The sequence below is a fragment of the Bufo bufo genome, chromosome 4 (genome assembly GCF_905171765.1).
Source record: "Bufo bufo chromosome 4, aBufBuf1.1, whole genome shotgun sequence".
Classification (NCBI taxonomy): Eukaryota; Metazoa; Chordata; class Amphibia; order Anura; family Bufonidae; genus Bufo; species Bufo bufo.
The window spans coordinates 567,785,195-567,807,069 of NC_053392.1; the positions used below are offsets into that span (position 1 = coordinate 567,785,195).

The 21,875-nt window shown below is 44.5% G+C and overlaps 1 protein-coding gene across 2 annotated transcripts in view; it reads right to left on the reverse strand.

Annotated features, from left to right (window-relative positions):
* Positions 1-21,875, reverse strand: part of TTC7A (tetratricopeptide repeat domain 7A) — a 405,257-nt gene that overhangs the window by 178,116 nt on the left and 205,266 nt on the right. For both annotated transcript variants that reach the window (XM_040430310.1, XM_040430311.1), the window contains exons 13-15: positions 19,935-19,992; positions 18,489-18,561; positions 3,376-3,536 (exon numbers count right to left, since the gene is read on the reverse strand). In XM_040430310.1, coding sequence (XP_040286244.1) covers positions 3,376-3,536; positions 18,489-18,561; positions 19,935-19,992 — 292 coding nt within the window. The remainder of the gene's footprint in view (positions 1-3,375; positions 3,537-18,488; positions 18,562-19,934; positions 19,993-21,875) is intronic.

The following is a 21,875-nucleotide window of genomic DNA, read 5'->3' on the forward strand; positions in this document are numbered from 1 at the left end:
TACGTAGGCACAGAGGGGTGATTAGATGAGAAAGTGCTCATCTTCTATTCTCACTCCTTTTCTGAAAAAAAAATACCCCCCAATATGGGACAATTAGGGAGTAAAGGGGTCATTTATCAAACTGGTGCAAAGTAGAACTGGCTTAGTTGCCCATAGCAACCAATTAGATTCCACCTTTCATTTTCCAAAGGAGCTGTGAAAAATGAAAGGTGGAATCTGATTGGTTGCGATAGGCAACTAAGCCAGTTCTACTTTACACCAGTTTGATAAATGACCCCATAAGTATGGCAAAACTCAATGTTTCCCCTGCCCCTGGGAAGAGGAGGATGTATGTCTCTCCTCCTCTCCCTGCAGCTGGTCAGCCCGTCATGTAGCTCCACCTTCCCGCCTCCTCCATGCTGGCTGAGAGTCAGCTGAAGGGGAAGCTACGTCAACTTGCTCTATCTCAGGCGGTATAGTCAGGTCTTGTTTTGAAGCTGAGAATCATGGCTCTAAAAAATATGACTTGGATCACATTCTAGCTGCTATACAATGTGATATTGAAAGGGTTATGAAGAGAAAGTTAATCCCGAGTGGGAAAAGTTTTTCTTTTGGACAGGTGTGATAATGGAGCCCAGTATGTGGATGTATCAGTGCGTTTCTGACTCAACTGAAGTAAAAAGAGGAGTATGCCTTCAGCTGCCAATCGCACATGTAACAGGTCACCCAGTTTCATAGGTACAAATCTGCTGACAGATGCCCTTTAACTCATTATATTTGTCAGTACAATTCACTGGCTGTAGTTATGAAATATACATAGGATGGAGGTGAATGACCTTCCTCCACAAGTTCATTAGCCGTAGAGGCAATCTATGGATCGTATTGATTGCGTCAGGTCAAATATTCAATGGAGGCAGATTTATAGACAGGTCATACATATTAGACAGTCAAACATGCCAGTCTATTACTATAGGGAGAGCTGACTGTCAGAACTCCTGGGGTCACGGATGTCTTGGGAAGCAAAGGGTGGAAAATGTTGAACTATAACATGCTAGATCCTTGTTTCCCTCACAGTAGGCAAGGGAAGAACATTAAAAGGGGTACTTTTATATTGATGGTCTGGCCTGATCAGCAGAGTTCCGGCAACCAGCACCCGAGCTGTTCAGGAGTAGCTGCAACACTGGCAATATAGAACAGGACTTTATAGCTCCACCCATTGTGTAGAAGATGGAGCTGGTAACTGCAGCACTGCTTCCACTTTCGTGCAGCACTGTAGTAACCAGAACCATCCACTATACAATGTGCAGTACCCCTGAATAGAGCACTTGTAAAATGCTCTTGTTAAGTCATGTTATTTAATATGTTAATGCCTTGTAATGCATCAGAATAGTTTTGTATGGAACAGTTGGGGTTAAAAATTCTGACTCTGCCCCTGTAAGAGGTTAGGACTTAGGTCCACCTCTAGTTGAGTTAGTAGTGTGATAGTGGAGCAAATAAGAAGTAGGCCTGAACTCCAGGGAACCAATATCTCTGAAAGATAACCAGAGAGAAAACTATCTCCAATTTACAGTACTCCAAGAAAAATAAAAAAAAGAACCAAGAAGGTCCACAATTTGCAAGGATAGTGAACTTGAGTCAGTCAGCAGGAATTGTGCTCGTTTTAGGCCTTATTCACACGTCCGTTGTTTCTTTCCTGATCTGTTCCGTTTTTTGCGGAACAGATCTGGACCAGATCTGGACCCATTCATTTTCAATGGGTCCTGAAAAAAAACAGACAGCTCAATGTCTGATTTTTTTTCAGGACCCATTGAAAATGAATGGGTCCAGATCTGGTCCAGATCTGTTCCGCAAAAAACGGAACAGATCAGGAAAGAAACAACGGACGTGTGAATAAGGCCTTAAAGCAAATAGAGACTTTACTGCAGTGAGAGGGACATTGCTAACACACCACAGCCGTATCTTAATCTGCTGGGAATTACAGCCACCCCTGCAAGAATAATATTGCCAGCCTAAGATTCTGCAGAGAGAGACTTTGAAGAGATAAAGGGAGAGTACTACATACATCAGTATCTGGGAAGATTTGTACTGTGAATTGTTGCAACTATGTTTTAATACTGATGGATGTACTACAACTCCCATTCTGCACCTTAATAACGATAGACGTTTTTCTTCTACAACTGGCCTTTTTACTGACTTCAGCACCATTCACTGGCCACAACACCTACATCTTCTTCTGCTTCACATGCATATAACACTCATAACACCAAGGGCACCTCAACTGCCATCAGACAGGATCCCCAAGGGAAGAAACGATGCACCCTCCTATCACAGCATTGGTGTGAGGATTGCCACTGTGAATAATTATTGGTGCCAGAGCCACTACCACTCCCATGCGCTGCTCCGCTGCTCTGGACACAGCTGTGTAGTTCCGGCACCTATTAGCAGCACCGGTGCTACTCCTTAACAGCTGATGGGTACAGCTGACTAGCCTCCTGAATGCCATCTGTACACTATCCCTGCTTCAGGCGAAGTCCTGATAGAGGCGAGCCTTCCTCTCAGGGAAAGCTCCACCCAGATAGGACTTCTGAGAACTTTTTTATCGGAGGCAAAGACCTATCCTTTTACTACATATAATAGAGTTGTACTGTATTATCAGAGGTGCAGGGCCTGTCTCACAAGCTGCAGACACATTATCACTGATGCAGGGTCGACCCAGTTGTAAATTTCATCTAGTAGGTATAACAGAGGAACAACACAACATTAAATCAAATTATATCATAATTACATGGGAAATGCAAGCGGTTACTAAAACAGACATGTCAGAAGAGTGCCCATACACATTAGCGGAAAGTCAGCTCAGCTTGTTAATTTTGGATGGGGCCCTATATTAAACCTTGAAATGGAGAAGAGGGGCATGCACAAGTTTTCACCATTCTGTGATGCACTCAGCTGACCTTGGCCCTGTCTCTCAAGGGCCCCAAAGCAGCCACAAGCCCTTGACCTGTACTGCAAATTTGTATCAAATATGCAGCATGGGAATGCGATCACTCTGCAAGTACTGCAGCAGCGTTAGCATTTCACTCTGTGTACAGCATATTTTACTTATCAATTAAAGGGGTATTCTGATAATAACAAGCAATCCCCAATGTGATTAACTGCAAGATCGGTGGAGATTTCACCTGTGGGTTCTGATGGAGAAAGCCTAGGGCTGAACTATCTCCATAAGTCCCAAAGACAGTGAACCGAGTACTGTGCATGCTTGACCATTACTCCATTCAAACAAGGGACTCAGGAAACCTTCTCATGATTGGACTCCACTGATCTGGCCGTTATCCCCTATCTGGTGAATATCCTGTTATTGCTGGTATAACATAGCTAAAAGAAAAGGAAGTGTACCTGAAGGTTTCTGGATGCTCATCCAGGGCCATGTTGATGACATCAATTGCATGTTTATACTGTTTCTGCGCTGATAACAGTAGCGCCAGCAGATGCAGACAGTGCAAATCATCCTTCTGAAGCTTCAGCGCCTCCTGGAGGTGTTCTATCGCCTCTGATATCTGATTAATCAAAAATAATTGTTAGTAACTTTTGATCCATTGATATTTGTGGCAAGTTCACTTTAGTCTTTGTTCACTTGTGACAAGTTCACTTAAGGCTGTGTTCACTTGCAACAAGTTCACTTAAGGCTATGTTCACTTGTGACAAGTTCCCTTTAGGCTCTGTTCACTTGTGACAAGTTCACTTTAGGCTGTGTTCACTTGTGACAGGTGCCCTTTAGGTTGTGTTCACTTGCGACAAGTTCAATTTAGGCTGTGTTCACTTCTGACAAGTCCACTTAAAGCAAACCTTTCACCTCATTTTCACTTTATAAACTAGCAACAGTACCTTATAGATTATCTTCAGTGTGTTCTTATACATGTTAGTGCCGCTTTCCTGCGATGTTTATTCTTGAAAAAAATCGTCTTATAAAGTTCACATTTCATGCTCCAACAGTCACGCAACAAGTCAAGGGGGTAGCCCTTCCCTCACCTCTGGCTGTACCTCCCCTGCCCTAACCCCGCCTATATGCTCTGTAATTGACAGCCGGCTCAGTCGCCGGGACCGCGCTTCTGAGTCCTGCGCATGCGCCGTCCTCCTCAGTCGCCGCGCGATCCCGTCTTTCTTGCGAACACAAGCGAGATACTGTAACAGAATCGCGCATGCGCCGAACGCGGTGCCTGCCTGTCTGCTCTCCCTCCCGTGCACGCGCTCCCCTATCTTCAGGCTCCAAGTGCCCCACGTGATCACTGTAGACTTGCCATCTGCGGCAAGTCTACTATGAGGAGGACGGCGCATGCGCAGGATTCACAAGCGCGGTCCCGGCGACTGAGCCGGCTGTCAATTACAGAGCATAGAGGCGGGGTTAGGGCAGGGGAGGTACAGCCAGAGGTGAGGGAAGGGCTACCCCCTTGACTTGTTGCGTGACTGTTGGAGCATGAAATGTGAGACGATTTTTTCAAGAATAAACATCGCAGGAAAGCGGCACTAACATGTATAAGAACACACTGAAGATAATCTATAAGGTACTGTTGCTAGCTTATAAAGTGAAAATGAGGTGAAAGGTTCGCTTTAAGGCTATGTTCACTTGTGACAAATTCACTTTAGGCTGTGTTCACTTGTGACAAGTTCCCTTTAGGCTGTGTTCACTTGTGACAAATTCACTTTAGGCTGTGTTCACTTGCGACAAGTTCACTTTAGGCTGTGTTCACTTGTGACAAGTTCACTTTAGGCTGTGTTCACTTGTGACAAATTCACTTTAGGCTGTGTTCACTTGCGACAAGTTCACTTTAGGCTGTGTTCACTTGTGACAAGTTCACTTTAGGCTGTGTTCACTTGTGACTAGTTCACTTTAGGCTGTATTCACTTGCGACAAGTTCACTTTAGGCTGTGTTCATTTGCAATATATGGGTTTCCTTCAAGTTTCCTATTACTTTTGACAGCAAGTATAGTGCAGCATCAAAATGTTGTAAATCTTGATGTCATTTGGATCTGTCTTATGACACATACAGCAAGGGGTTATGGCTTCCTTTATAAAAGGTAATGGAAGCAGAAACTAAGTATAATGCGTTAATAGGTCTGAGAATCATAGTGATTATAGGTGCTAAGGACATCTTACAGTGTATGGCAAATGTATATGCATTTTTACCTGGCCGCGATCCTGGTAAATGAGGAAAAAGAAACACCAAACAAATATAATAAAATGCTGCAGAACCTATAAATCCACATGGTTCAATACATTAACAATTCATAAGGATTCAATAGAATTCTGTTCACATGTATAAGACCTGGCTGGTGCGCTGAGGAAACCCCACCATGTGTACCCATACTAGGCGGGCAGCATACCCATACTGATTCATTCCCTACTAATTCTCTAAGAAATTTATGAAGCTGCTGCCTACAATTCTAGCAAATAAAATGCATGCTTGCTTTTAATTAATTTACTGTGAAGTAAGCTACTGGAAGGCTCCATGTGAGTCCATAAATCAGCGAGTCGCTTTATACTATATAATGCATCATGTAAATGGTATAACTGAGCAATATATCTTTATACTGTACTGGATATTTAGGGCCGTAGATAATTCATCCAGCTGAACTGCTGCCTATAAGAGTAGTATAGGAACAAGGTCTATAATGTGACCTAAAGTCACATTATATACCTCGATTTATGTAGATAATTATATAGCTACAAATACGGAATAAAAAGAATTGAAAAAGCTTTTCATTGTAAGCTATACATACAGTAATATATACTTAAAGGGAATATGCAACATTGAAGAAGGCGTCTGTTCTGCAGTCAGCATGTTATAGAGCAAAGGGAGCTGCGCATATTAATATATACAGTGCATTTGGAAAGTCTTCAGACCCTTTTTCACATTTTGCTATTTTGGAACCTTGTGCTAAAATAAAATAAAAATAAAACACCACCCCCTCATTCTGTACTCAATACCCCATAATGACAAAGTGAAAACAAAATTTTGGAATTGTTTGTAAATTTATTAATAAGGAAAAACTAAAATCTGGCATGGACATAAGCATTCAGACCCTTTGTCATGTTATTTAGAATTTAGCTCTGGGGCCTCGCATTTCTCTTGATCATCGCTGAGATGTTTCTACAACTTGATTGGAGTCCACTTGTGGTAAATTCTATTGATTGGACGTGATTTGGAAAGGCACAGCCCTGTCTATAATAAGGTCTAACAGCTGACAATGCATATCAGAACCAAGCCAACAGGAGGAGAGAACTGCCTGTAGAGCTCAGAGACAAGATTGTGTGGCGGCACAGAACTGGAGAAGGGTATAAAACTGAAAGTTCCCAAGAGCACAGAGGGCTCCATAATTCTCAAATAGGTTTGGAACAACCAGCACTCTTCCTACAGCTGGCCACCCCACCAAACTAAGTAATCAAGGGAGAAGGGCCGGGCCTTCATAAGACAGGTGACAAAGAACTCAACGGTCACTCTGGCTGAGCTACAATGTTCCTGTAGATGAGAGAAACTTCCAGAAGATCAACCATCACTGCAGCACTCCATCAATAAAGGCTTTATGGCAAAGTGGCAAGAAAGAAGCCTCTCCTCAGTAAAAGACCCATGGAAGATTACAAAAAAGCACCTAAAGGACTCTCAGACAGTGAAAAACAAGATTCTATGGACTGATTAAACCAAAAGTGAACTGTTTGGCCTAAATAGACAAGCATGATGGTGGCAGTATCATGCTGTGGGGGGATTTTCCAGTGGCTGGAACAGGAAGACTGGTCAGGGATGAGGAAGCTGAATCAAGCAAAGTACAAAGATATTAGAAAGCTCAATCAAGCAAAGTACCGAGATATTCTTGATGAAAACCTGATCCAGAGTGCTCTGGACCTCAGACTGTGCCGAAGGTTCACCTTCCAACAAGACAATGACCCTAAGCACACAGCCTTGACAACACATGAGTGGCTTAAGGTCAACTCTGTGAATGTCTATGAGTGGTCCAGCCAGAGCCCTGACTAGAACCCAATCGAACATCTCTGGAGAGACTTGAAAATGGCTGTCCACTGACAAATCCAATGCCATCCAACTTGACAGAGCTGGAGATGATCTGCAAAGAAGAATGGCAGAAAATCTCCAAACCCAGGTGTGTAAACCTTGTAGCATCATACCCAAGAAGACTGGAGGCAGTAATTGCTGCTAAAGGTGCTTCACTTACAGTAAGTCTTAAGTAGGTCTATCTATCTGTCTTTCTCATAAATACAGGGTGGCCCACGAAAAAGTAGCCCACCTCCAATATCTCCAAATCAAACTGCCTAATAGTAAATCTGTCTTAGTTGTCCACAGCAACCAATCAGAGCTCAGCTTTCATTTTTTCAGAGCCCTGTAGGAACTGAAAGCTGAGCTCTGATTGGTTGCTATGGGCAACTAAGACTGATTTACTATTCAGTTTGATAAAAGTGGCCTATTGTGTCAGAAAGATGGTGTTCTCCCTGGAACAGCGAATAGTGATTGTGGAAAGCTACGTGCAAAGCAGATCGATTAACCCCTTAACGCAAAATGCAGTGCATGTACGGCGTGGGGATGCTGCGCCAGAACGCATTCTGCCGTATATGCACGGCGGACTGATCGGTGCAGGAGCTGCGCCCGCCCGATCACTGCAGGGGTCCGGCAGTCCCGGGTAGCCGGGCCCCTGCTGTGGCGGGGACCCGATGTGTGACAAGGCAGCCTGATGAAAAATTCCACGGCACTTCCAAAAATAAATAGTATGTTTATTAGACCAGACGCGACATTTTGATCCTCTCTATGGAACCTTTTTCAAGCAATAACAATTGTTAGATTGTTATTGCTTGAAAAAGGTTCCATAGAGAGGACCAAAACGTTGCGTCTGGTGTAATAAACATACTATTTATTTTTGGAAGTGCCGTGGAATTTTTCATTTTTATATTTACCTGGATGTTGGATCGCTTCCGTAGCCGCTGGCACTCTGCTTTTCTAGATTTATTTTTGTCTATCTAGCTACCTATCTATTTCATATCTATCTCCCCCTCAATCTATCTGTCCACATATTTTTTCCTATCTACGTCATCCCTTTAGCGGCATGTCACAAGCAATAAATAATCACATTTGCTGCCATACAGCCTATGTAAATCCTATAATTTGTCTAGCACTACATATCATTCTTCATTTCCACAGGGACAAACAGCCAAGTACATTTTGACAGATGTCACTGCTTATTTCATTAAGAAGCCGGGTAATATGTGGAACATGGAAGTTTGCTTCCCAGATGGTGTGCTGAAACGCCGGGACCCGGGCTCATTTGCCAGCTTGAATTCCCAGCCAGTGCTGAGCTCCGCAGCAATTCTGCATCAGATGGACTGCCAACTCTACTGGGGTTCACGACGGCTCTGTGCAGTTACTGTGTTCATCAGTCAGTGGGTTTAGTCCTGGAACTTATCTGACGCCATGCACTGTACAGCTGACCGCGGTGAAGGGCAAGATGATAAAGCAATGTGCCATTAAAGCACTGACACAGCATTAAAAATGAACCGTGCCGTATAAAAATCAGGGGTTAATGATCCGTGGGTTATTACTAATTTTGTGGAATTGCTGCCACTGCTCCTTGCCAAGAACAACAAAACTTCCGCATAATCAAGTTTAATGATTACTCGCACTTCGTATATCCAGCTTTGGAAGAACAAACATAAAGACTTCACCTCCCCAAATACAATTTCTTGGCGTCTCTTTCATAAATCAAACCAAGGGAAGAAAAAAAAATAAAAATTTGTGTCCTGACATTTTAAATGTCAGAATGAATGTGAACTGGAGGGTTTACAATCTGGAACTTTATTTAACAGGACATAAAAATATGACTGTCCACCTGACCAAGTCTAATGGGGGGGTGGCAGTATGAGAATTGAGGAGGATGCCCAAAATGTTACTGAAACCAACTCATGGCTGCCATAGATGGAGAGACTAACCAGTGTTACCCATACATGTGTATAGAGGCTTTGCCATAGGGGGTGCAGAGGCAGAGTTTGCACCTGGGTCTTGGAATCTGATAGGCCTAAAGGCCCTACTGATACATAAAAAGACACTGGTGTTATAAATGACAAATGGTAGGTGGAGGACACTGACCCAGAAGCTTAAAGGAGTTTTCCAACATTTAATGCTGATGAACTATCCTCTGGATAGGTCATCAGTATCTGATTGGCGGGACTAGGGGTGGGCGATATAGACGATATGCGATATAAACTATATACATCTGGCCAACGTTTATATCGCCATATCGCAGTAGAACACGGCATGCACCACTCTCGGCACTCACCGTGTTCTCCTGAGCCGGCACAGTGGAGAAGGAGGGAGTCCCTCCCTCCCCACTGTGTGCGGCTGCTGCTGACCACCAATGAGAATAGACTAGCGGGAGGAGGGGAGGGACTGTGGCCACTGCGCCACCAATGAGAACAGAGGAGGAGGAGGGGAGGGACTGTGGCCACTGCGCCACTAATGAGAACAAAGGAGGAGGAGGAGGGGAGGAACTGTGGCCACTGCGCCACCAATGAGAACAGAGAAGAGGAGGAGGGGAGGGACTGAATACAAACGTAGCCTGCATATGCCGGCCATATCCCATACCCGGCCTCTATTACTGCACACCGTGATATGTCGCAATTACCCCTCAGGTCCTGAGGGGTTCATTGCGGCGGATCACGGCGTGCAGTCATAGAGGCCAGGTATGGGATATGGCCGGCACATGCAGGCTACGTTTGTATTCGGGCATATTAAATATATTTATTGGTGGCGCAGTGGCCACGGCCCCTCCCTTCTACTCTTCCTCTTCGAAGTATTATGTTAATTGCGGGCCCCCCCCCTCCACACGATTAAATCATTGGTGGCAGTGGCCCCAGGGTGGCAGCTTCTGATCGGAGCCCCAGCAGTGTAAGCCTGGGGCTCCGATCGGTTACCATGGAAGCCAAGACGCTAACGAAGCCCTGGTTGCCATAGTCGGCTCCCTGCTTCACAGGGAGAGTGTGAAGTCCTATTCACCCTAATAGAGCTCTATTAGGGTGAATAGGACAAGGGTTCTAGCCCCTAAGGAGGCTAATAGTTATTAAATAAAAAGTTTAAAAAAAACAAAAAAACTGAATATATCACGATATATATCTCACATGCTTAAAATTATATCGCAATATAGATTTTATGCCATATCGCCCACCCATAGGAGGGACCACCACTAATCTGCTGTTTGAGAAGGCACTAGCGCTCCTGTGAGCGCCACAGCCTTCTCACAGCTTTTCCTAGTCCAGTGACGGCACCTTAATCAGTCACATGGCCTAGGCACGGCTCAGCCTCATTGAAGTGAATAAGGCTGAGCTGCGATACCAAGCACAGCCACTATACAATGCACGGCGCTGTGCTTGGTGAGCACGGAGAAGGTCACAGCACTCACAGGAGACATTATCATCACTTGCTGTCTCTATGGAGCTCAACATCTAAGTTCCTATCAGTATATCTTTAGAGTGTGGGAGGAAAGCAGAGTACCCCGAGGAAAACCACATAAACACAGGAAGAACATACAAACTCCATGTAGATGTTGTTCTTGGTTGGATTCGAACCTAGGACCCTGAGCCACCGTGCTGCTTCTTAAAGGGGTTTTCCCAGATTACTATGGTATTTAAAAGCACATGTAGTTGCTTACCTTATGTACATCTTCCCCATGCTTTTTCTTATTCAGTTGGACTCCTGTATGTAGCACTTCCTGTTGCTGTATCCAACCAAACCCATGATGCACTTCTCCTTCCTCTGCCACAGCACCACCACTAACAATGCACAGCTAGTTTATAGCTCTTCCCACCAAGCTAGTTACATAGCCACTCCCCTATCACTGGACATCACATCACAGGAAATAAGAAAGAGTTGCAACTGACTACAGCCCGGAACGGCAGATAGGAGCCTTAAGGTAAAAGAAATACATTATAGAATTACAGCGACCTTCAGAAATTATTATTTTAAAGGATGTTGATGCAAACTGGAAAACCCCTTTAAGAGAGTAACGTTCCAGATATTAGCTCCTTAAATATAATTCAGATATATGCCTCAGTGACCCCCTAAAAGTGGCATCCACAGTACCCTAGTGGCACTAAAATGCCCTCAAAACTAGTGAAATCCACGGTGCCACTTTAACAGTGACAGCCACAGTGCCCTCAGCCACAAAGCTCCTACTCTTACCTGGGTAGTTTGTGACGCCATCAGTGGTTCATTGATGGCAGCAGGAAGTAGTGGCTGTGTACATGAGCACGCCCATTCAGACTACTGCACAGGCAATCGCGGTCAACACTGGTCTCTGCTACCGTCAGTGAACCACCAATGAATCCAGGCGAAAAGTCTACTCTTACAGAATCCCGGAAGTCTCCCTTTTCTTCTGGACATTCTGGGACAGTAAACATGCATGGTTCCCAGATCACCTTCCATTACCCATAGTCTCTATCTTAGAACAGAGAAAGATACTGAAGCTTTTCCTATAGATCTATAAGTGCAGTGTCCCACTACATCTGTGTGGGCACTGCTTAAAAGCACTTTTTACCTTAAAAATTGTATTATGCTGTATTATGTGACTTTGTACTAATTTATCTGCAAAATCCCTGTTATCAAGCAGATTAGGGGTAATTTATACATCCCACCACAAGATGGGGATAAAACTTAGGTTCTACATATACCTAGGTCAGGCCTAGTGAGACAGGTCGGGGTCAGGTCAGTGGTTGTGGATTTGATTAGCCAGTCTGCTGAGAGTGAGAGAGTGCAGATCTAGCACTTCTGCTCTGATGAAAGTTTAGTCCCGAAAGGGACAAGAGAAAAGACTTAAACATCCGAAGGATAAAAGCCACAAATCAGGCATCAAGGACCTTTGGGATAGTCAGGTGAAGGATACCATAGCCTCCGGCAACCTCACCAAATTACACTGATACAGAAAATATCCGGCTAAGCTTAAATCAAGCCTAAGAAAGCCTAGGAACAGTGGACTTGCAGATTAAGTCTAATACCAACAAGAGACTGTATTCTGAACTGCTGCAACCAAAGACAACATCAGTAAAAGTTTGCATCTTACCACTGCCTACTTCATTATTACCACTTATGGTTCACCATTAACGGTACTGGCGTCACGACAAAAACCATCAAGGGACTCAGCCGCAACAAGCACCCTAAGCACCCCTAACATCAAGGGCACCTCAACCACCATCTTGGCTGATGCTTCCCTACCACAGAGCGTGCCCTGGAGGATTTCGTGCTGTCCACCTCAACACTGTGCTGCCTGCCCAGGGAGGCTTTCTGCTAACCGTGAGTAAACTGATGAACTGTGTGTTATTATTTGGCCCCTCATCGGTCCACCGTGCACCTCACGAGTTGCCCCTGCGCTACTGGCTGGCTGCATATCTATACATCAATCTGCTCAGCTCCTCCTGCTCTACAACATGTCGCTGCAGATCAGACACCATGTTCAAGGTGCCAGGTTCCCTCTAGGGACAGAGCGTTTTGGTGTCCGCTTTCAGAGCGGAATTGAGGCGGAATGGAGCCAAACTGATGCATTCTGAACGGATCCTTATCCATTCAGAATGCATTGGGGCTAAACTGATCCGTTTTGGGCCGCTTGTGAGAGCCTTGAAACGGATCTCACAAGCGGACCCAGAAACGCCAGTGTGAAAGTAGCCTTAACTGGGCTATCTAGGCTAAGCGGCCCCTTTAAAATGTAGTTTGCTTTGCATGGACAGGAAGAATTCTAATCACACTGCAATATACCGCGCATACTGGACTGATCTCCATTAAATGTTCGATACATTTTAAGTGATATGCAGACAATGCCCTTCTCACAAACACAACAATAATTCAACTGTAAATACAATCTGCTCCACGCGGAAATATCCAAGTATTAATTATCCCTTCTGTTAGCCAGGAATCCTACATACTGTACTCAATTTTATTTTTTGGGGGGTTGACAGCAGAGAAAATAAAGAAGACATGAAAACATGTGCAGAAAAGAATAGTGGATCCAAAATTAAACACAAAAGCTACAAATGTATCACTAAACATAAAACAAACCGGCTGACAATATTACTTAATCCTTTGTATCAGGCAACATGCAAATAAATGAATAAACAAGCTAGATGACAGATTCACAGACTCATCCAGGATTAGAAAAAAGGGCCTGCTGGTTTTTCATAAATGGTGCCACCTTTGCCAATGGGCTGTGTATGGTATTGCAGCCTAGTCCTATTCACTCAAGCTTCTGAAATGGAAACACTTTAGGCTGCTGTCACACTATACTTTTTTTGGGGGGGAGGAGGGGTGTTTTTGTTCTAAGGACTCACGGCCGGACACGGCCATAGTTTCTGTCTGCATCCGATCCACGTTTTTTGCGGCTCGGATTCGGACACATTCATTTCAACAGGGCCGCAAAAGATGCGGACAGCACACCGCGTGCTGTCTGAATCAGGACATCCGTTCTGTGGCTCTGCAAAAATAATTTTTTAAATAGAACATGTCCTAGTCTGCCCGATCCCCTGAGGATGCCATGTAGATGGCGAAACATGTCGGGGAACAGTGCATAAGATTTTAGGCATCAGGAGACCCTAACTGAGTGCAATACAAAGTAGGCACAAATGAATATTAGGCAGTAACTGGGGCGAGCACGCAGCTACCAGAATAGTGACCAAAGAAAATAATATGGTACAGCACTAAGGGAATACCTGTTGATAGTTTTAAGTCAGTAGGTTAGATAAGAATAAGATAACAAAAGGATAATAAAAGTTAAGTTTTAGTATAAAAAGAAAAAATACACATGTCAAGATGAGGCAATTAGTAGTCTAAGACTAAATGTAAAAAGTGTCTGTGACGTATTCGGCGCAGGCGCAGTAAGAAAGTCGGCAGCCGTCCTTCCTTCACTATGCCTGCGCCGAGTACTAAACGGCACGGCACAGGCATGAGATTTCACTCGCACTCAGGCCAGGCAGGAGGACGTGAACACTGCCTGGCACTGTCAATCAAGTCTAGGAGCAGGAGCAACTCCCCCCTGGTCCTAGACGCTAATTTGCACAGGGGCGTAGCTAAAGGCTCATGGGCCCTGGTGCAAGAATTCAGCTTGGGCCCCCCTTCCCTCTGTGCTTTGTGGCCAGTGGCAGGGGAGGAGAAAATTGAAACGGCACCACCCAAGCCAAATCTTGACCTAACCCCTTCTCTCTAGCCAGAGGTGTAACTTGACCAGCATGCGCTTTCTATAATGCCGGTGTCTTCTTATGAAGCACAAGGGTCTTTGGGCCCCCTCAGGATCCTGGGGCCGATAGTGACTGCTACCTCTGCACCCCCTATATCTACGCCCTTGGGCAGCTGCAATGCAGTAACGTCATGGTTCCTGCTGAGCTGAGCAGGGGGAGAACACAGGATAGGGGGAAGGTGTGCTCCAATCATCTTGGGGACTGGGATAGGCGAGTATTACTTTTTTATTTTATTAAAACTACAGGCCAGTACTATTGTGGGGGACACTAAGGGGTCCACACTACTGTAAGGGGGGCACTAAGGGGGCCACACTATTGTATAGCTGGCCTTATAAGGCTGCACGAAGGGCCAACACTATTGTAAGAGGCATTAAAGGGGCAACATTATTGCAAGACGGTCACTAAGGGTACTTTCACACTTGCGGCAGGACGGATTCGTCAGGGTGTTCACCCTGTCGGATCCGTCCTTCCGCTATTTTGCCGTGCCGCCGGACCGCCACTCCGTCCCCATTGACTATAATGGGGACGGGTGCGGAGCTCCGGCGCAGCACGGCAGTTCGCGGTGAGAGGCTGTCGGACTAAAAAGTCGGACATGCAGTACTTTTTTTTTTTTGAATCAGATCTTTTTTATTAAACATTTTACAGTGTAAATACACATTTTAACACATTGTAAACAAGGATGACATAGAAATATACTGTCCATAAGGCTAAAAACATAAAGGGTATCAGCCTATGTGTATTAATTAAGTACCCAACCGACCCCCCCCCCTCCCTCCCTCCCTAACCTGCAAAGTACAAAGGCACATTTTAAACATTTCCATTCAGACGTCGAAACGACAGCCATAAATCCCATAATTTTCCAAATTTCGCTGGGCATCCACGCTTCTGATATACCATCCGTTCATAACTCAGCATCGTGTCAACCGCGCTTAGGAATTCGCCTAGGATTGGCGGCGCTGTCTGTATCCAATGCAGAGCGATTAACTTTCTAGCAACATATAACATTCTACCTATAGCTATTTTATGTACCTGACCTGTGGCCAGTTCAGAGACATATCCCAACACACACACTTTAGGATCAGAGGGTACTCGTACCTTGTAAACGTCCTGTATTGTCTGACGTACCAACTCCCAGTATCTCCCTAACCTCTCGCACGTCCACATCATATGCAACAAATCTGCAGAAACCACAGAGCATCTTGGACATTCATCCGTGGGCCTGAACCCTATACGGAACAAAAAAACCGGAGTTTTGTAGACTCTATGGACAATAAACAGCTGCGAGAGTTTACGTCCTTCACTCAGGGAAGAGAGAGGTATCGCCTCCAGTATATCAGACCATTGGTCATCAGTTAATTTGCCAACATCTTTTTCCCATTTACTTTTAGCCACCAGTGGATGGGACACTAGAAACTTATCAAGCAATAGCTTATATATACAGGATATCATACCTCTCCTCGCCCCTCTAGACAAAATCTGGTGCAGTGCAGCATCTCTCCCTGCCACCTCATTCGTATCTTTAAATGTGGCGTTGTATGCATGTCTCACCTGAAGGTACTTATAAAAGTGAGTTCTAGGCAGTTCATACTTCTCCTGAAATCTGGTAAATGACATGAACTTCCTTTCCTCCAAAAGGTGGCTCAACCTCAGAATACCCTTTCTTTTCCATGCCCCAAACTCAGACAAGGAGAGGAATTCCGGCAGCACGGGGTTGTCCCACAGTGGAGTGTATTCAGTATTGCCGAGAACCCCCCTCAGGAGCTTGACCTTATTCCATACGGACTGCATCAAGTGTCCCAAATCGCCCATCGGACCACTCTTTCCAGTCCCCCTAGTCTCAAGGATCAGCATTAGGTCATTAGAGGACAAGCAATGTTTAAGCAACTGACACGACACATGCAGTACTTTTAGTCCAGCGACCTTTCGCCGTGCACTGCCGTGCTGCGCCGGAGCTCCGCCCCCGTCCCCATTATAGTCAATGGGGAAGGAGCGGCGGTCCGGCGAAATAGCGGAAGGACGGATCCGACAGGGTGAACAGCCTGTCGGATCCGTCCTGTCGCAAGTGTGAAAGTAAGCTTAAAGGAAGCAAAATTGTGAGGAGGGCACTACTGAGTCAGCCTTAGGCCTCATGCACACGACCGTTGTGTGCATCCGCGTCCGTTCCGTCATTTTTCACAGTTTAGCGGAGGTCCCATTCATTTCTATGGAGCTGTGAAAAAAAAAATGATAGTCCTCCGTTTTTTCTCCGCGTCCGTGATTCCAGTCCGTCAAAAAAATATAACCTGTCCTATTCTTGTCAGTGGAAAACGGAGGACGGACCCATTCAAGTCAAAGGGTCCGTCCAAAAAAACTGATGCACAACTGGTATGTCATCCGTGTTCGTTTTTTTCTACAAGACCTTGGTGCAATAAAATTACACTTTTCATTAACCTTCCTTTTTTCCCCTGTCAGACAAAAAAAAGGAAGACACAAGGAAACACAACTGAAGCAAAATCGGACACGGACCACTGAAGCCAAATCACTGACAGTGAAAAAACACTGTCGTGTGCATGAGGCCTTACTGTGAGCAGCACTTATAAAGTGTGTGGGGCACAGCAATGTGTTAATAGGGCAAAACTTCCAGCATTAACAAGGACAGAACATGCAGGATCAAGTTGCATCAAAGCCTCCCACTGAACTGGTGAGCACATATGAAGTCACAGTCCAGTCCCAGCCAAATAGGTGTCAGCTATCCAGGGAACGGAACCTATGGGAAGAGATGTAACCACGCGCTGCTCCCCATACAGAGACAGCTCCTCACACACAGAGACCCCAACTCATATTCAGACAGCTCCTCATTCACAGAGAGACCCCTCCTCATACACAGGTTGCTGACCGTGACCCACAGAGATCTCCAAGTCTCTGCTCGTCACGCCACCACCCTCACCTCACTCACTCGCGAGTCGCATCTTCTCCTCCACGTCCGGCCAGTACTGCCACGGGAGCGGGACCACTCCCTCCTGTGGCTGAGCCTGCGCCTGCATACACTGCTCTGCCTCCGCCCCTCTGTGAACTTAGCCGCTGGCGCCGCCTGCAGCGCGCAAGTGTTGTAAACTACCCAGGCCAGGGCTTTACTCCTTATCTCCTGGGGGGCCGCGACTGCTGCGACCCCTATAGCTACGCCACTGAATTTGCATATATAAAATTTTTTGCAGTAACGGGGGCATGTATTAAAACTAGACGAGGATAGTTAGGTTCAGCTGACATTAGCACATTGATAATGTCAGCCAGGTTAATACTGCTATTTCCGCTGAGAGAAGCCCTTTAAAGGGGTTATCTCACGAATAATGTGAAAAATGAAAATCAGACATCATATAGTACATGACAATACCTTTCTAGCAAAGCTAGAACCATCCCTGTACCTCACGTGGATCCAGAGATCTCCACATTCATAGCTCTGCTAGATTTATATCAAGCTGACAGCTCAAGGGGAGTGTCTTGTCTGCTGCAGCTCAGGGGGCGTGTCTCAGCTCTGCCTATCACAGTTCAGGAGGCAGTTGAAAGATGAAACTGAGCATGTGCGGCCATCTCAGTGAGCAGGTCAAAGAAATAAGAAATTAAGTGGCACTATGTAGATATATTTTATCTAATAACTTGGTAGCTATACAAATTTTTTAAATAAATGCAATTACAAAAGTATTCAGATCCAAGTGCTGGTTTAAAAACTGTAGAATATATTTCGTGGGACAACCCCTTTAAGTTATGACCCATCCATAAGGTAGGCCTTCACTGGCTGATAAGCGGGTGTCGGGCACCCCACACTCCCACCCATCAGCTGTTCTGGTATAGCGCCGTCGTTGACACGAATGACACAATCTTGATCGACCCCGCCGATCAGCTAGGGATGGCCTGTCCTGAGGATAGGCTATCACTTACTAAAAACTGGAGAACCCCTTTGAAATAATGCCCCATCAGTTTAGCTATCACGTGGGCTTGTACTAGGACCATTATTGGAACATGTACACTTTCTCTAGTCAACTACAGTGCTGCGCCAAAATTTAGAATAGGGTCCCTCAAATTGTATACTAATGCCTCATGTACAGTATGCAGCATAGGTGTAGGTATACGACAAATTGCGCTGAGAAGCAGTTAGATACAAGCATAGCATTGAGGATGTGCGATCCAGTTCTTTTTCTTATATTTTACAAGTGTTAAGGTAAGACATTGGCATTCAATTATCATGTATACCAGAGGCACTCACCTGTCTTACAAGGGCCAGCTGAAGTGACAGATACAAGATAATCTGGGGGTCCTCTGGATCTATTTCATACGCCCTGTAACCACATAACGAGCTAAAATTAGTCAGTGCATAACAGTAACCATAACTCAGCTATAACGCTAAAGGCTTTCATTGTAGTTAGTTGTGGGTAATCGGGCTCTGTTCACACTTATGTGCTGCGCTGTTCTATATACAGAAAGAAATCCTGAAACCTGGTGGAAACTTGATGGACCCATTATATGTCAAAGAAGGGGGGGGGGGTAATCTGATCATAATGGACTCATAAAATGAATTGAAACAGATCATAATGGGTCCATAATAGATGCTGTAAAAGCAAACACATGATGCTGGTGTGAACAGAGCCTAATACACTCATGGTGGCAGATTTATCATAACTATACGCCAATTATTCTGGTTTGAAAGAGTAGTAAACTGCATGTTTGTGACTTTTCCAACACCACTTATGCAAAAATTTTATGTTTTCCTACCGCTTTTCCAAAAAGGGGGCGTAGTGAGCATTGGGAGGGGGCAGGGCATGCGTCCCCGCCACATTTATCATCTTTTACGCCATTTTTCTGCTATGAAAGAATATTGAATTCTCTGACAGCCAGGGGCTTGCGTAGACATCACTATAGGTACACCAACTGGCAGATGCTGCGCCTAATTTATAACTAAGCCGCCAGTGTATGATACATCTGCCCCGTAGAATTTTGTACATCATATCAGTAATTACATTTTGACAGATCATTCACTATTCTAGCTGTGAGAAACCTGAACCCACTACAGATTATTAGTCTTCTGCACCATGCTGATTTTTAACTCTTTTGAACAAAGACATTACAGATAAAGCCTGCAAGTCTTGCCCCGCCCATGCGGAGCGGCTGACATCTTTTCCTCCACTGGATTGAGATCTGGCAGTGGTATCTTGGTGGAGAACCAGGACTCACACACTTTCTCCATGTCCCAGCATCATTTAACCAGTTTTTTTTAACTGAAATCATATAGAAACTGTATATCCCCGAGCTCAGTATATCACTCTCTATCTAATAGGAGAGCACAGGAGACATGCACAAGATGACTATAACATGACAAAACCAGCATATTTCAATTTATAGGTTATGACGTAGTTCTCTCTACCCCAATATAAATTATCACGGCACAGACTGTGAAAAATAGTGCCTATTAAGTCGAGATTTATCTTCCCCGAAATAAAGAAATGTATTTAGTAAATTTTGTGTCTGGTCTGGTTTTATGTCAGCGAGAGAACTTTCATTTCAAGTGCTTGGTTAAGTCAGATAAGTCCCCGATTGTAGAGAGGTCCCATTATGTGGTTTAATTTAATGAGTCCAATATTATGACCTTAATTCCATGCTTACTTTCAGCTCCACAAAATGAGTGTGATCAAAGGACATGCGATAATTATGTTACCTTTGTAACGCCTGCAGAGCTTTCTTACTCCAGTCATCCTGAGTGCTTTTCTGAGTGGCTACAACACAAAGAAATATTTCTCTGAGATCAACTAAACACAATACATTCTCAGCAGGCTGAGAAAAGCAATAAAAGTTATGGAGACACTAATTCACCGGCTAAGTATTTATCTTAGAGGAGTGTGGCGTATAAACATGCGGACACGGTTTATGCACTGTGAGTTATATAATGTAAGACCTGGGTCTGACGTACAATTCTTCATTGCGGCATGTGAACAGGAGACTATGGGGGCTGCCCTGAACTCCTTCTTTCTCTTCTTGATGTAAAAACGCTGCATTTTCATGGGGGAGCTCAGTGCAAACATATGATTACAGTAACTGTATATAACTCTAAGCACTGAGCTCCCCCTAGTGGTGACTGCAGGCAGCCAGCTTTGTAATAGATGAAGCAGGAGATTTATCAATGTATTTATGGCTAATAATAGTGCCACCGGGAATTTCTCTTACCTTGGTGTAACCACATTGAATTATCAGAAATGTAATCCTCAATGCATGGTAACATCCAAGTCAGACAAGAACGATAACCAAAAAGGCACCCAGCATCCAGAAGGGTTGAGAAAAAGCGGACTTACATTCATTCTTCACCTATGGATGTTGGGTGCTTTCTTGAAGACTACATAGAAGTAACCAGACAAAGCCACACGTGTTAACACAGAGGTGCTTCAGGTACTGCAGGAGGTGCCCTCTCATGGTGCCCTCTCAGTATAGACTTTAAGGGATGTAAAGCTTTATGCGGCTGATTTTAAGGTGCACAAAATGTGCTTGAAGCTTGTGAGACACATTAGAAACATGACTCTTGTAGATCTCGTAAATACAATGAAATCACATAATAGTCCTTAGACAGTTCTATTCTTCTTCATAGAAAACCATTAACAACCACAATGGAGTCCACTGTAAGGTCATGACACATACTGGACTCTGAGCTTAAAGGGCTGATTATTATTTTTTTATTAAAAGAAGACCCAGAACAGGGTAAAATAATAAAATAAGTCATACATTATAGATCCAGCTACTCCTGTTTCATTGCTCCCTGATTCCCTTCTGCTGGCTGAGTGGTCATCTTACATTTGTCATGAGGGACCGGAAGGTAGAGACCGGCAGGAGATTAGGAGGAGTTGGAAAGGGAGCAGCGAGGAATCTATAACGTTAGTATGAATATTTTACACTGTTTTGGGCCTTTAAAAAAATGAGTGGGACAGATAATGTCTTCAAAGAGGTTCTTCGGGCCCCATAATGATATTTTCATCTGCCTAGGTCTGGTACCCCAAACACTGCATATTTCTTTAGCAAATACCAGTTTTTCATGTTAGTGCTTTCCTTCCCCTGTTCCTGGCCTGGATGTTTACACAAAGAACTTTTCATCAGGTTCCTGCTTGGTTTGCTAATCAAACCCCAGCACACTTTGCTCGGTAATGGTCAACAAGTCTTGCTATGCCTGATTAACAACTGACTGATGCACAGAACAGGGGAAGGAAAACAGGTATATAGGCCCCAAATATGCAGTTTTGGGGTACTGAATGATTACTTTACAGGACTGGAGAACCCCTTTAAGGGATTCTTAAAGTGTAACTGTCATTCTTTTTTTTATTTTTCCAATGTATAGGGGCAGTGATGCTGACCATTTTGTAATATACTTTAATTACTGAAATCGTACATTTCTATTAGAAATTCTATTATACTACAAAAATGGTCAGTATCACTGCTCCTATTCATTACAGGAATAAAAAACAATGACAGTTACACTTTAATATCATGACATGCAACCGTCGTATGCTGCTTTATAGGCTCGATAGGATGCCATACTGTCACGCTTCGGTGTGGGAGGGAAACACCACACCGAGCATAGGAGGAAAATCAGGGAATCAGGTCTGAGAAGTAGGGA